At 33.4% G+C, this 16,873-nt stretch overlaps 2 protein-coding genes and 1 pseudogene across 2 annotated transcripts; 2 read left to right on the top strand and 1 right to left on the bottom strand.

The window, feature by feature from the left end:
• The first annotated feature begins 6,932 nt into the window (after positions 1 to 6,932).
• On the top strand, positions 6,933 to 8,533 carry LOC120126856 (annotated as a pseudogene).
• A 1,173-nt stretch (positions 8,534 to 9,706) lies between these two features.
• Positions 9,707 to 11,398, top strand: LOC120127088 (3,9-dihydroxypterocarpan 6A-monooxygenase-like). Its single transcript, XM_039145093.1, has 2 exons — positions 9,707 to 10,630; positions 10,714 to 11,398. The coding sequence occupies exons 1-2, from the start codon at positions 9,728 to 9,730 to the stop codon at positions 11,362 to 11,364; spliced, it is 1,554 nt and encodes a 517-aa protein (XP_039001024.1). The 5' UTR covers positions 9,707 to 9,727; the 3' UTR covers positions 11,365 to 11,398.
• A 209-nt stretch (positions 11,399 to 11,607) lies between these two features.
• Positions 11,608 to 12,966, bottom strand: LOC120127098 (tetraspanin-19-like). Its single transcript, XM_039145103.1, has 6 exons — positions 12,638 to 12,966; positions 12,469 to 12,568; positions 12,271 to 12,351; positions 12,084 to 12,188; positions 11,838 to 12,015; positions 11,608 to 11,746 (listed from the first exon to the last, which is right to left on the bottom strand). Exons 1-6 carry the CDS (start codon positions 12,802 to 12,804, stop codon positions 11,697 to 11,699), a joined length of 681 nt encoding a protein of 226 aa, XP_039001034.1. The 5' UTR covers positions 12,805 to 12,966; the 3' UTR covers positions 11,608 to 11,696.
• Positions 12,967 to 16,873: the final 3,907 nt, after the last annotated feature.

A 16,873-nucleotide genomic window follows, 5' to 3' on the forward strand; every position in this document is an offset into this window, starting at 1 on the left:
GGTTACACAATTTTGGAAGGGATCGATCCTTTTCACGAGGAATTGATCCTATACAAACAATGAGTTTGGGACCGATCATTCAGGCCAAGATAGATCATTTTTGAAAAGGGGTCGATCATTTTTTGGACACTTAATCAATCCTAGGTACTAGATACATTCTTGGAATCTTTCATACCACTTCATACACATCAAAACACACCTATAACATTTTCATAACACAAGTCACAACATCATACAAGGATTTGGCATCAAAGTTAAACATTGCATATTTCTTCACTTTAACACAAGTAACCTAGACAATTTATACATTTTGGGTCCTTTCATGCATTCTAAAAGCCTAACATGTGTAGTACACTTAACGTCACTTGTCTAAACACACCAAACTTCCTTAAGGCATATTCTAATATTGGCAATTTATATATTCAAGGTAACCAAGAACATGCATATCACTACTTCAATTCAACAAATCAATTCACTTAACAACCATCACCACAAATCAACATTCTACGATGCAAACATTCTTAATAAATCGTGTATATCAATGTTTATCCCAATGGATCTCATATTTCCATTTTAAGAAAAACAACACATACATTTTATCTTATTAATACCTTGCTCGATCACACCAAGTGCCCGCTCCTTGCCTCCGACACAACAACTATTCCTCTGAAAAAGTGTTAAACAACGAGTGTGACGTGAAATGCCAATGAATAACCAACATTATAAGTAATGCATAAATCAAAGTTAATGAAAATGTTACATGCATTCACTCCTCACTTGGTTTTATCTCAACATTCATATCAACTTGATATGTCATCATGCACCATAATATACACAAAAACTAGAATACACACTTGCCATTTATTCCATAACTCCAATAGCAAACACATACACTCATGCACATTACCTCTTTGGCAAGTCACACACAATGCACACTTTATTTCAATTAAAGATCAATGACCTTTTGTTCAAAACACAACTCACTCCTTGGATAAATGGACTTCATACAACTCCCATTTTGTTTGTGGACTCACTTAGGTCCAAAACTCACGACTTTCAGAGCAAACTCAATGAACCAACCTTACCCCATTAACTTCTCGGAGCAAATCTCAACACCCAACTTTTCCCCGTATAAACCTGATATCACTTACACTAGATCAAAACACTTAGATACTCTTTCCTAGGCATGCCTTTCATATCCAAAGGTCTCATTAAGAACAATTAGCCAATTAATCCAAGTTCATCAAGAGTGGTTGTCAATGATGCATAGTTTTTCTCATATACACTTCAAACACATTTGAAACACTAATACTTTTGGTTGTTATGATTAACCACACTTATATGGACATTGAGATGGTCAACTCGTCCATACACACATTCACTTATACATATTCACTTGCAAGTACACTTTCGAAATCTCTATGCATCACCGCAACATAATCACAGTTCTCATAACTCATTCAAAATTTACATCATAATTCATATCAACTAAATGTACTAATGATGATTCATCAATAATAGAGTTTTAGCTAAAGACTCACTCTACAATATACTTCCCTTTACCATTGAATATGTCAATTCACAAAGAACGAAAGCCACACAGCTCGATGGAAAAAAAACGCACAATTTGACACCAAACGCTTTTGAACTCAATGTCGAATATTGGTACACTAATTTTAATTCATCAAACACTCCATAATGACTTTAGAAACATATAATGAGTCATTAAGACTTCAAAAACATAGCATAAAATTCTACTACCAAACGTAATGAAAATCACCGAAGCAATCGAGAACCTTACATATCTTGCAACCAAAGCTTCCTAAAATATTAACACCACTTTCCTTCACGTAAATACAATCAAGAAAAAATTAATCAACTCCTAATCATCACTTAAACCATCCAAAACAGCATGAACCAAAGGTGACTCCTGGATTTCCGAAAAACAATGAAATTAAGATTGTTTCCAAGAAAACAATATCCATATCAATTCCAATTAAAAATATTTTTTTAATATGATTATAATCACCTCTAAACACCATATTAACCTCAAGAAAACCTTGAAACCTTTCAAGAAAATAGGTATAATAATACCTCCGAAAACCACTTTAATGCACAAACCTCCTTAAATCAATTGCTAAATTAAAATCATCAATCACATAATCACTAATCGTGAGAACCAAGGAGAAGAAGATTACCTTTGCTGGAAATGAAGAGGATGAACAACAATGGAGATTCCAAAGTGATCAAAGAAGAAATGACAATAAAAGAAAAGAAGAAGAACAATAACAATAACAATTGAAAAACAAAATTAAGAAAAGGAAACAAGAATTAATAAAAGAGAAAAGGAAATTGAAGAGGAGAAGGTTCAGCCATTGAAAAGAGCTTGAGAGAATTTTGGGAGAAAAGATACAATAGAATTTTGGTGAAAAGAAAGAACGAACAATTAATGAAAATTAAGAAGGGAATTAACAGAAATGAATCTAGATGGAATTTTGGCTAAAAGGAGAGATTAAAATACGATTAATCTAGGAGGGAAAATAATTAACATAAACCTTGGTTTGGTAATCTTTACATTTTAGTCTCTAAAATCATAACTTTAAAATCATTCAATTTGGCCACTTAGTAAAATTAAATTATTAATTTCCAAAAAAATTAATAATTCCAAACCATTTAAATCACTTAAATCCTTTTAAAAATTATTTACCACTTCAAAAATACCAATTTAATATTTTTACCGAAAATCTAGAAATCGACCCGACTGACCCAAAACTACCAGACCCAATTTTAGAACGTTACAATCTGGACCGTTGAATCAATATAGATCCAATGAATGATAGCATGCGACGATTAGAGGGTTGAATTGGTTAGGGTCCAGACAAATCTAACGGCTAAGGTTGGGCTAAACTAGAACATGATGAAAAACTTAATGTGCTTGGACTTCTTTCAAATGGGCTTTGGCTATCGTAACATGGATCCATTTTTAACCTCGTTAGTATAAAAAATAAAAATACATTTACTTTATTTAATTATTTAATACATACTATATATATTATAACACTAACCTAAACTTACATACAAGCTTTTATTACACGTCATCAAAACTTAACTCACATGTTAATGATAATTATCGAATACATACAATTAAAGTTTAAAGTTATATATAATCTAATAACCATAATATTATTATTATTAAATTAAGACACCCCGAACAAAATAATGTCTACAAAGTTTTAATTTTATTTTGGTACCCAACTGTTAAATCTGATCGTTGGTTTAAACGAAAATAGTAACGTAACATAGTATAATAATAATTTCAATTTCAAAATTCATGCATTATATCAAATTAGCCTTATTGGACCAATATTTAATAAATGCTCAACATTCAAACTACTTTCAAAAAATTCAGTGAGGACTCTAAAGGAAAGTCCCTCCTTACGATCGTGCTTCAGTTTGCGTGGAATGCGATGATCTTAGGATTTTCCAAGGTAGGCAGTCCCTGAGCAGGTGTTGATTTGATGGAGTCAAGGATGTGGTTTGATGGCGCTTGCATGGGAAGGATGAAGTTCGCAAAAATAATGTTTAACAGTAATCTGTGTGGCGATTGGGGATTGATATAGCTGTTGTTGTTTAGCTGTTCAACGGTTAGGCCTGAATTGATTTACTTTGTATTTACTTTTATGGCCTGGTTATTTGGTGGGATTGTTGTTCTGGTTTATTGACAGTTTGCTGCCTTCCTGAATAATAAATTCATTACATTTATCCAAAAAAAATAATTATTGTCAAATAATTCAAACTTACCTTGTTTATTATCAAATCGATCATTAGTTATAAATTCATATAATTAATGTATTAAATTTTGTTTTTTATCATATACTTCATAATTAATTATAATTAGGATAAAGTTTACAAATAGTCCCTCGACTATAGGATATTATTTTATTATGGCCATCGACTATTAAAAGTTATAAAATGATCCTTTAACTATATAGAGTTACTTTGTTGAGTCCCATGACTATTAAAACCTACAAATGATCACTCCTATTCGATATTTTCCAAACTCGTCATTTTCTGTTAAAAATTTGACAACAGTTTGGGTGTACGTTAACCTGTTGACTGAGATATGATAAATCTGATATCAAAATCTCAAACAACTATCATATCTCAGTCAATATGTTAACGTTTAACTCAGAATACCATTATTTTTATGGAAAGGATGAATTTGGAACATAATGAATAGTTGAGTGACCATTTTGTAACTTTTAATAGTCTAGGGACTCAACAAGCGACTCTCGTACTCATAGGACCATTTGTAACTTTTAATAGTCAAAGAACTCAATAAAATAGTATCCTATTATCGAGGATCATTTGTGTATTTTATCCTATCAATTAATATAATCATAGTATTAATGATGGCGTAGTTAAAACAACATAGTTTTGATATGGATATATTGATACTAAAAGTCAAATTCATCTTTAAAACGCCTCTTTAATTTAGATCACGTAAGGAGGATGGAGGTCGCAGAAATGAGAATGCTTTTACACGGTACCAGAGGATGACCAAGGAGGTGTAGACTGCTTGAGATTGGATTTAGCCCTTACCGAGGACATGACCTCTGATAGGAAAGTATGGAGACTTAAGACTAGGATAGCCAAGTAGTGGGGTCACAGTCATAGGGTAGCATCTATGTCTTCTTTTTAATGCCTTTGTAGTAATTTCCATGACTCCTACTTTTCATACGTTCTGACATTGGAATTTATGAAGGGTTAGAACTAGGGTAGCGGAGTAGTATGCATTAGTTTTTAGGTTTAACCCTTTATTCCTTCTCGTAGCTTGCTATCGCTGACTTCTGTGTATCTTTCTCTTCATGTTTCCTCTTTTAAATATCCAGGGTCTTACGTTTTTGTCTATTTGCAGAGAATTTTACGCAGTGATTTATTTGCAGGTACTTCCCATTACAGACGCGCATCTGAAGACTGCATAAAAATACTGTTCAACTATGTATTTATTTATTTATACATGCATTGTGTTTTATATTTATTTTTAATTTTCTGTCTGCCGGAGGTCTTATACGGAAGCTGCTCCCAACCTGACGTTGGGGGCAGCCTACTACCCTACCTCCTCCTTATCCCATTGCATATGAATAGGGTTTTGTTGTGTTGTTATACTTTTAGTCATGTATTTTGATTGTCTATTAATACTATCATTTTAATAAAATCAGTACCAAAACATTTACATTTCATCTTCTCTAGATTAGTTGACTTTTTACAAAAACGTCATAAAAAGAAAAATGAAAAAATTGTGACCCTATAAAGCAAAACTATTTTCCCTAAAATGTTGCGGATTGGTGGGCAAGACAACACACATCTTAAGGATATTAATACATTCTTACAATTGATAATTGTATTTAAATACATGAAACAAATGCTGCTATATCATGATAAGTACATTATTTATGTTTTTTATTATTTATAATTAAAGAAAAATGAATATTTGAGTATGTTGAAATATATATCTTTTGTTAAACAACAATATCAATCAAATATTTAATCAATAATATAAAATATTTTTTAATAACAATAAAACGTATAATTTTTTTATTTATTCATTAATTAAGAAACAATTTGTATTCAGTAAAAATACACATGCACAGGAAGAAATAGCGGACTGGATTGGTTGGTTTAACTGGTAATTTTTTTTTTTTTTATTTAAAGAAATCGAATTTTAGTTTTTGTGTATATAGAGAAGATTCACTCACTAAAACTAAATATATAACACATATCGTTTAATTAAAAGGTATATGAAACCGAGAAAAAAATAATATCGGATTATATTCCCATTCATTTATCATTGCACCCACATTGGAAAAACATAAAAGCTAATGAAAAAAATCCATACTTATGCTCAATCATTAACTCTAACAAATATATTCGCTAATTACATAGTTGTTGGGATTTGACATGATATGGTGACTATAATAAAAAAAACAATATATATTTAATTTTTTTTAAATTATTCATCATATTAGATAGTTATTAAAATATCTAACACTTAATTATGATTTTATAATAAAATTGGTTATTAAAAGCTTTGTAATTTCATATTTGTTTTTGAAAAATATAATTTCATTTTAGAAAATACAAAAGAATGTCAATGTCGAGCAAATGCGTAGAACAAAAGCAACCGAAAAAAAGGTGAAAGGTGGCAGACAAAACCACAAAGGAGAGGAAAATATCCAAAGATCCATGAAATTGGAGTCTAAAAAGATAATAAAGTCGACATTTTTGTTGGATAAGGCGCTTCACCTCATTTCAAGACAAGTTCTTGTCTGTCCACTGCCACCTTATAGTTCAGAACCCACCCCCAAACACACGAATAGCTTGGAAAGGGAAATAAGGGTTCTTTCGGGTGGAGAATCGATCGGGATTTGGGGCCGAGGGGGATGTCCACAGGTTATGCGAATCTTTCAAAGACTCTCTGAAAGTGCTGGAAGCTGATAAACATGCAATACTCTGTAAGTCTTGGAAAATTTTATGGGGTTTTTCTTCTCTTGCTTCTCCATGGTTTGGGTTCTTTTTGGTGGTGTTTTTATGTTGGGAATGAATGGTACTGTTGAATTCCGTATGATTCAGCTTTCGCAGCTATAGTACTAAATCAGGCTGTTGCCAACATTACAACATGATTTATTCCTTAAAAATAGTTATGACTTTATATTTCGGATGCCGTTGCGCTGTAGCGGTGACCTTAAGAGACCGTTACACTGCCTTGCAGCCCAATTTAGCCGCAATTTATTCTATGTATATGGCATTGTGTATTATTATTGAACAATGTAGGACGGAGCTAAAATCAAATATCGGACAAAAGTTTTATTTGGCTATTGCGTAAACTAATAGTGATGTATTTTCATCCATATAGCTTAATAATCATAATTATGTTCTTCATCGGCTTAAACATCGTATCGTACAACGCAAGGTGCAGGGCGTCGGATTTTCCAAGGGAGCACGATGGGGCATGCCTTCAAATGAGAATCATACAGTCCAGCCGCGCACCTCTTCTTGTTTTTGGTGCAGTGGACCGACATTCACCTTGCAGGAGCCCTTGGACTGTTAAGAATAATTTACAAGGTTGTATTTTTTTACTCTATGTTTAGCCCGTATGTTTATATGATGAAAAGCTGATTTCGTCATCCTATCACGTTCCGCAGGTTTATGCTGATGGAACTACCACTATGTCTACGCATGAAAAGAAAGCGAGCATCAGAGAGTTCTATGGTATCTTTCTCTGTCAGATTGTTTGGTAAATTTGCAGAGTGTAGTTCTTATGTTATCCGAATGCTTATCGATTCCTATGTGTCCAGCTGTTATCTATCCCTCTTTGCAGCAACTTCTGAGCGGTGTCACTGATACTGAAGATAAAAGACAGAAAGCATGCCTGGATAGGTGTCGTAGAAGATGAAGAGTACAGGCAGCTTACTGATGATTTTGAAAGAGAAGAATGTGGAATATGCATGGAGACGGACAATAAAATTTTGCTACCAAATTGCAACCACATCATGTGCTTGAAATGTTATCGTGACTGGTATTCTTCCTCTTCCACCCCCTTAATCCCCTTACTCTTTTCTCGTTAGACATCCTTGAAACTTTTCCTGTTTTGACATCCCAAGAGTTGATAGATTTACAGTCCTGATGTTCCGCTAATACCCTTTAGAGACAATAATGACATCTTTAGGACCTTTATCGTTTTGTTGTTTGCATTCAATGCTATTTGAAATTGAATCTTTGGAACTTATGGTTAAGACATACAATGATGTATCATGTCAAATAGAAAAAATACAGGGTCATCCTTTACGTTTTTGTAGAGGGAACCATAAATGTGATCTGGTAGTCCAAATTACTTTTGAACATGTCATCTTGAGCCTGAAATGCTTTTGAATAATTGATTGTATTCGAGCCTAAAATCTAGCGTCTTGGCATCAGTATCTACTTGATTGATCCATACTGTTTGACTGTATAGTATAGGTGTCTATCGTTTTTCTCTTCTGGTATGATCAAAGTTCCGAACAACATAAAAGTAGAGCTGAATAATAATGGTTTCTCGTCTTATCTATGATATGTATTCGATGCCATTTTTTTCTTTTGCAATCCTTGAACAATTTGTTGCAGCGAATTGCAGGCGGTCAAGATCACAGTCCTGTCCTTTCTGTCGTGATAATCTCAAGAGAGTTAACTCCGGGGATCTCTGGGTATATACAGACAGCCGGGATATAATTGACATGGCTACGGTGACAAGAGAGAATCTTATAAGGCTTTTCATGTATAGATAAGTTGCCACTCATTGTCCCTGATACCATTTTTGATACTTATGATTCCCACGTACGCTGATAACTATAGTCTATAATATCGCCTTCGTCTTACTGATCCCAAGTAATTTATTCTCGTCGATTGCATAAAAGACGACATCGCTCGATCTGGCAAATTTTAGCAAATCTTGTATGCAAATGCTTTCTTCCCAATTCTCACCATACGAAGAAAAAATCATGCCCCAGTTATTGTGGGCTGGTGCTGAAGTTTTGGTAGTTCATCTACAATTTATGAATTTGTATTTAGTACATTTGTACTTAGTACATTTGTACATGACTTGTATAGCGTTATGCTTGATTATTAACAAATCCTCTGTAAAATCATATCTTGCCCTATCTTCTTTTCTCGAGCTTGCTGTCAGCCTGTCGCATTCTGTTCGTTAATCTATTAATTTACATTGAATATTATAGAGTTCAATAATTAATATAGTTTAGTTTATTCTATTCGTGACATTATGATTCGAACTTTTAACTTTAATTAAGATATTTATTGACTTATTTCGTTAGATTAACTGATATTTGATACAAGTTTATTATCTTTTTCGATAAAATCTGATGATAAATAATGTGATAGTTAATAAAATTAGTATAATTGAAAATTATTTTTGAACTTTTATAATTTTAATTTGATCTTAATTTTAAAAGATTAACTTCTTATATTTTAACATTCTATCAATTTAACCCTTAAAAGTTCTAAACTTTCATCTTCTATTTTAAAGAAAACGAACTCGTGAATAAAGAAATCGTCAAGATTCTCAATTATTGATGCCAAGAAACTAAACATCACCCGTAATATTAGCATAGTATTCACATCAATTTTGGCTGTGACCTCGCAAATTCTAGTGGCAGATTTAGATTCCCTGCTTGCATCATTTGTACGTACCTTCATGTTCCTTTATATTTGTTTATATTTTTTAGGGTTTGTTTTGTGGTCCATGTGCACGAACTATGCTATGTGGTCCATGGGTGTGGGCTATTTTTTTGGGTTTTTTTGTAGTTGAGATGAACATGGAACGGTCGGGTTTTTAGGATTCATTTAGTTTATTCGAATATAGTGTACGAATTATGGGATTTTAATATATATTCTTACCCATGGCATATACGCATCCATTTTAGGATTAAGCAGAATTGGTAGGAGAAATGCAAGCATCAGACAGATGCTTTTAGTACATCAAAGTGATAATGGAATAAATTTCTTGTTTTGTAGCTTCCTAATTTGTCCAAGAATTTCAAAATTCATGTTCTAGTGTTGTACGATTGATTTATATACTATTAACCATCCAAAAAAATTCATCTCAAATGTCGCATTTGAACTTGTATAACATCTATGAAACCACGTTCTTGCAACTCAAACTCATATTTCAACCATGGTTGATTCACAGTTCTTCATCTTTGCCTTCCTTATCTGGTCGGTAACCATAATCCTTCTCCGAGCCATCCTCGGCAAAAGGCGAGGCAAGCTTCCACCGAGCCCGCGAGCACTTCCGGTTATCGGACACATGCACCTCCTTGGCCCCATACCTCACCAAGCTCTTAACAAGCTCTCGAACCGTTACGGACCTTTGGTTCACTTCTACATCGGATCGAACCGTTGTCTGCTTATTTCCTCCCCGGAACTGGCGCAGGATTTCTTCAGGAACCATGAAACTAGCTTCTTAAACCGGCCGAAGCTTTCGAATCTCGATTACCTTACATATGGTACGTCTGATATGGCAATGGCACCTTATGGACCCTATTGGAAGCACATGAGGAAATTGTGCATGACTGAACTGTTGGGGCCTCGGACATTAGACCGATTGCTTTCGATCAGACACGACGAGACGAACATATTTGTGAGATTAATACGGGAGAAAGCCGAGACAGGGGAGGCGGTTGATGTTGGAGCGGAGCTGATGAAGCTGACGAACAACGTAATATCGAGAATGCTACTTGGCAAGAGGTGTTCGGATAAAGAAGACAAGGCCAGTGAAGTGCAGGCAATAGTAAAAGAGATGAATAGCCTCAGCACAAAGTTTAATTTGGCGGATTCATTCTGGTTCTGTAAGAACTTGGACCTGCAAGGGTATAGGAAAAGACTCAAGAATGTCCGGGACAAATTCGATATCCTGATGGAGAATGTAATATCGGAACATAAAGCGGCGAGAAATGAGAGCGGATCCGCAGGCAACAGCGACACGGTGAAAGACGTACTCGATCTTTTGATCGACATATCAGAAGATGAAAATGCCGAGATGAGATTGACCAGAGAAAACATAAAGGCCTTTGTTATGGTAAATGAGTCTACCGCAAGTAACTTTTTATATTCACAAGGACAGAACTCATACATATTCTTGTTTTGATTATGATTTTGCAGAACATTTTCGGGGCTGGGACGGATTCATCTGCGGTTACCATAGGATGGGGACTATCGGAGTTGATTAACCACCCGAATGTGATTGTAAAAGCACAAGAAGAGATTGGCTCCTCGGTCGGAAGAAACCGAATGCTGGAAGAATCCGACATAGCAAAACTTCCATATCTCCAAGCTATAGTCAAGGAAACACTGAGGCTCCATCCTTCTGGACCATTAGTCGTGAGAGAGTCGACAGAAGATTGTACCATTGGCGGTTACGATATTCCAAAACAAACGAGGCTTTTCATCAATCTGTGGACTCTCGGGAGGGACTCCGAACACTGGGAGAACCCGCTCGAGTTTATACCGGAGCTTTCGAGCGAAGAGTGGAAGCAACAAGGGAAGTTCCAGTTTTTGGACTTGAGGGGACAACAATTCAGCCTGTTGCCTTTCGGGAGTGGAAGGAGAAGCTGCCCTGGAGCTTCACTGGCACTGCTGCTCGTCCCGATAGTCCTCGGCCGATTGATACAATGCTTTGATTGGAAGGTCGGAGATGGAGAAAACGAAGATTGTGGTGTTAGTATGGAGGAAAAAGCTGGAATAACTCTTCTTAGAGCTCATCCTTTGATTTGTCACCCATGCCAAGGCTTCCATTTCCATCAGTATGAGTAATGTTCTGATTCTGCTCCTTGCACTCGTTGCATAAATGCTTGTAATCAAATAAACAAAATGGCAAATAACGTGCGTAAGATTTATAGCTTTAACTTGTTTTGTCGACAATATCATGTTTCGAACACAAATATGCATCCGATATAAGAAAACAATAAAAATATATAACACGAACGTATCAAAATCTATATAATACAAATCGACTCAACAAGCCGACACAAATTTACAGATTTAACCACACTAAGTCTGGTATGAGCATCAAGGGTGCCCCTAACTTGGTAGTATGTCCCATGGTGAGTTCTGCTTTCATTCTGCTTCTCAGTTTCCCTCGTTATTTATGGATGATACACACAATTGCAGACGCCCTTTTTCTCACTTATTTTGTCTGTTTTCGGTAAAAATCGATAAAAAATAAAATTAGATCAACAAAGAGTAAATAGAAAGATTGAAACGGGGAAGCAGAAAAGATTTCTTACGTTTCCAAGTTTCATTCTTGTTTGCAAAAGGAGGTTCTCCAATGACATAAGCAGGTTGTTGAGCATGGTTACTTATGAGTGGCATCCTAGCTTGAGTGAATTCTTCATCACTATCATAGTCTGAGCGTTGGTTGGGGATAAAGGCTCTCAGTGCCATAGCGAATAGTACCGAAAGTCCCTGCGAAGAAACAACTCAAACGTAACGAAACACCATTGGTAACCCATAAAATGTGCAGACAAAGTTACCTGTCCTAAGAAAATAGTCAAGAAGATCCATTTGAACATGTCGATATTAGACTCCACAAATTGTTTGAAATCATGGAATCTCCCTGTCGGATCTTCGGGTATATCCTGATCTCAACGATGAAACTAAAAATGCTTAAAATCGAGAGAGAATAAATGAAGAAAAAAAAGGGGGGGGGGAATCTCATACCTTTTCCCACTCAGAGTTTAAGAGTATATCAGCTGCAATTCCAGTCTCTATCAGTAGAAGCACTGAGATTATCACCATGTACTTTATACCATTAAAGAAAAGCAAACATTGCTTGCAAAACAAGTTTTACTAATACAAAAATGGGGAAACCAGCATCAATAAAGAAGTTTAGGAATTCAAATGAAGCTAAAAGGATACACAGAAAAGGCAATAGACATGTGCACTGTCTGCAGCAATATGGCCTAGGCATGTTAGTAGGCACAAGGTGACGCCTGTGCCCAGAAAAGTGTATATAAACCTGCAATTGTAGTAAGATCAGTAAACACACAACATAAACGCGCCATGAAAGAAGTTTGATGTAAATTACCATGGAGCAGTGGAATCCAAGTCCTCAAAAGATGAGCCAGCCATGTCTCTCTGCCAAACTCTGAGCATCCAAAAACCATATAGGATCATAGAAATCCCTACCATTGCCATTATCAGGTTCACAGCTTTCAACATCGATTGCATGCAGGATTTTAGAATACTAGCCATTGTGAAGAAACAACCCCAGAGCTCTGACCAACACCAGAATGATATCAAGATTAACAAGAAGATGCTTGGTGGGATGTTAGATAGAACTATAGAGTTTGGGAATACGGGACAAGGAGAAATGGGTGTGGCAGTGGCTTATCAATTAAAGAAACAGTGACATGTTCTTGTTTTTCTTTTCTTGTTTGTGTGCTTCATGTGATGTATAATATAACTTCATGTAGTATATATTATACCAATAATAAATAATACTAGTAGGATCCACTACAACATCAATCATCATCTTTATCTTTAAAATTTCTATCATGTACAGATTTTAATTCACCCTGACTAACAATTCTCTACTCGAATCAGAAGAGGTAAATCATGACCGAACGATCAGTCCACCACCGTTTTGAATCTGTCCAACCTCCTTTCCACAATTATCTCTCACTGTGCTTCAACAATATATATGTCCAAAAGCTACACTTGTATGTATCATGAGATCCAAATAGGTGGGGTTTAATAGATTTTAGCTTTCCATAGGAAGCACGAGGGGGAAAATGAATGGTCAATCTTATCCAAACACAGTTATGATGGAATTATTGAGAGACGGGGGAAATTTCTCGGAAGCTATCTGTTTGTTTTCTTGTTGCTTGGCTTTTATTTTTCCCACTGTCAAATAATGACGGTCCCTGTTTTGTTTTAGTGAGATTGTTTAGAGGTTGTGTAAATCCTTCTTAAGGCTGGTTGCTGTGGTGTAGTGGTTATCACGTTAGTCTTACGTATTAAAGGTCTCCAGTTAAATCCTGGGCAACAACAAGTTTTGTGTTTTCGGTTGTAATGACCTCCGATTAGAATGAAGAGATAAAATAAAATCAGGAATTACCTTTTATTTGCCTTTCATTAAACTTATCAATATGAATCCATTAATCCACAAACATGTATGCAATAATATAACCGAAATTACACAAGTTTATAATACATAAACTATTCATGCATAAGAACACAAGTATACACAAACTCTTGCATTTGCAGGTATGAGCAATCACACACCAGAGCAAGGAGTACACTCGTATTTACGAGGACAATGTATACTGATAAAGCAATACCAAGTTAAAAAATAAATTCATGCCAATTTTCCTTTTAAGAACTCAAAACTTCACAACACGCTATATGTAACAAACAAGTATATAAACCAAAACACCAAAATATCTCATGAAGTATACCTCTGAATTGGAGATATATTCTCTGATAACGTACCAAAGCTGCGCATTTGTATACATCAACTGTAAATTTCACACAAAGTTAATTTTAGGTGACGAACAACCAAAAAAGGCAAAAGATACACGAGTTAAATGATACGCACCAAGATTATAAACACTCTCAGTTAATCTTGGTGCTTTTTTATCTATGTGAAAATAGAAATAGAAGTCATGACACCAACCATGAGATATAATGTTAAAATCCAGTGCACACATAAATATAATATCATTTAGAAAATATATTTTACGAATATTCTAGATTAATATAGAAAATTAGATATCTAGAAATATCATAAAATAATCTAGATATTTGTAATATTTATTATATCTAAAATTATCTATAGAAGAATCTAGATATGTATAACGTTAAATGGATAATATGTTGACATACGTTAACAATCAAATAACCACTAAAATCTATAATAAGTGTGAGTTTTACTATAGTAGTAAGAGTGAAAAAAAAGAAGAAAATGAGTGTCACAAGTGTGAATTAGAGAAAAAGAACTTAGAGATAGATAAGAGAAAAGTAGTAGGGTAAAGGTATTATATTAATTGTGTTTTTTATTAGTAAAAGTTTTTCTCTTAACTTTTTCGATAAAGCTTGAGTTGTTTTAAGTTGTTACTGCGCTTTAATTTGTATATCATTTGGTGTCATAACCATTTCTTAGGTGGAACAATTGTTTATTGTTTTAAAAACAGTTACGATTTTAATTTGGAAAATTTGGGATTTATGAATTGATTTGGATTAAATTGGATAGGGAGTTGCCATCAACCTTTAGGTTAGTAGGTCGAATATCTAAAACGTCTTTTAAAAATAATTTTAAAAAATCATTTTTAAGATAAAAGCTGGTCTGCGTTTACCAAAGATTCGATTTAGAGGATTCGGGAGTCAGTTATACGTGGGGAAGGATTAGCACCCTCAACACCCAAAATTGGTACTGTATCGCTTACACGTTGTCATAATGGTGTAAATGATGAATCAAATATAAAGTTAAATATGATCCATTTATTGAAATTTAATTAATTTGCTTCGAATTAAATATTAGGAAAATCCTTTAACTTGAAAAGAAATCTCGAGATTAGCAATTCTTCATCGGAAAAACTATTTCGACTATTTGTTATCCATAAAGAATATTCCCTCCTCATTGATTAAAAAACACAATTCGAATAAATTGAGAATCTTATAAAATGAAATAAATAAATAAAGTCAAACAAAATAAAATAAGCGTTAGTAATATATAAATATACAAGGGTAAATTATATATATATATATATATATATATACACACACCATATATGAATATATGATATATATATACAAACGACATAGACCAAATAATAATAAGAATAGAGATAATAAACATACATAAACATACTTATATGATAAAATAAAAGTAACAGGAATCAAATTATGTGAGGATTAAATCAGAAAAGAAACAAAACAATAAGATATAGTATACAACATGTCATACGACTGTTATTATCTCCTAATATAAACAACATATATAATGTAATAATTAAAAATATACTTAACAGAGATATAAATGCATATAATGCATATAATGTATTTAAATATGTAATATAATACACATTTAATAAACATAATAGTGCACACGTGTATATATATATATATATATTATACACGAAAGGTAAAATTAAAGGAATAAAATAGTAATATATAGACTAAAATAAATGCAGTGTGCAAGCTGTCAAACGGAAATGATGCATGAATTAAGGTATTAACTAGGAATAAAATAAAATAATTAAAGGAAAATGGTAAAATGCAACCAAAATCTTAGGGGAACTTTAAAAGATGCCTTCAAGATGTATGAAAAGAATCAATTCATCGAATATAGAAAAATAAAAAAAAGAAACCAAAATAAAATTAGAAATGAAATTAAAGTTATAGTATTTAATATAACACATATTCGTGCTATATAATAATATACTTATATACTAAATATCCAAATATTAATGGTAATAAATATATAAGTATTATCATACTATTACGTGTGAAAGTAAATATAACGAATCCCAGAAATAGATAACAATAGGAAATTACCATACCAAAATAATAAATACATAGATAAGAGGTAAGAAGGAAGTAGTTAAGACCAAAATAAACAAAATAAAAATTACATACCAAATCACAAGAAAATAAACTTCATTAAAATCTTAGGGGAACTTTAAAAGATGCCTTCAAGATATATGAAAATGAATCAATTCATCGAATATAGAAAAATAAAAGGAAACCAAAATAAAATTAAATGAAATTAAAGTTATAGTATTTAATAAACACATATCATGCTATATAATATATATACTTATATACTAATATATCCAAATATTAAAGGTAATAAATATATAAGTATTATCATACTATTACGTGTGAAAGTAAATAACAAATCCCAGAAATACATAACAATAGGAAATAAATTACCATACCAAAATAATAAAGACATAGATAAGATGTAAGAAGGAAAAGGAAGTAGTTAAGACCAAAATAAACAAAATAAAAATTACATACCCAAATCACAAGAAAATAAACTTTATTAGTGACCAAAATGTAAATTTTACAAAGAATGGACCCTCAATGCGTGATTAGCCCATAAACTTATTTCAGGGAAAACCCTAGTTCCCAAAACGACGTAGTTTTGAGTTGGAATTAAATACATCATTATAAACCATATGTAAACCCTAGCTCTCATTTTCTTTTCTCCCCCTTCCCATGCATCATTTTCTCCTTTCTTCTCCCCTATTCTACTCAAAACTTCACCAATACCCACCCCGAATCAAAGACAAAAGTAAAAAAGGACTATCTCTCTAGC

This window comes from Hibiscus syriacus, unplaced genomic scaffold (genome assembly GCF_006381635.1).
Source record: "Hibiscus syriacus cultivar Baekdansim isolate YM2019G1 unplaced genomic scaffold, ASM638163v2 tig00001478_pilon, whole genome shotgun sequence".
In the NCBI taxonomy this organism is placed as follows: domain Eukaryota; kingdom Viridiplantae; phylum Streptophyta; class Magnoliopsida; order Malvales; family Malvaceae; genus Hibiscus; species Hibiscus syriacus.

Bases quoted from the DNA above. Each gene is read 5' to 3' on its own strand.
- LOC120127088 (XM_039145093.1), top strand. From the start codon at position 9,728: ATGGTTGATTCACAGTTCTTCATCTTTGCCTTCCTTATCTGGTCGGTA. The intron at 10,631-10,713 runs GTAAATGAGTCT...ATGATTTTGCAG, and splicing joins ACATAAAGGCCTTTGTTATG to AACATTTTCGGGGCTGGGAC.
- LOC120127098 (XM_039145103.1), bottom strand. From the start codon at position 12,804: ATGGCTAGTATTCTAAAATCCTGCATGCAATCGATGTTGAAAGCTGTG. The intron at 12,016-12,083 runs GTAACTTTGTCT...GTTTCTTCGCAG, and splicing joins TGACTATTTTCTTAGGACAG to GGACTTTCGGTACTATTCGC. The intron at 11,747-11,837 runs GTAAGAAATCTT...TACCGAAAACAG, and splicing joins CAAGAATGAAACTTGGAAAC to ACAAAATAAGTGAGAAAAAG.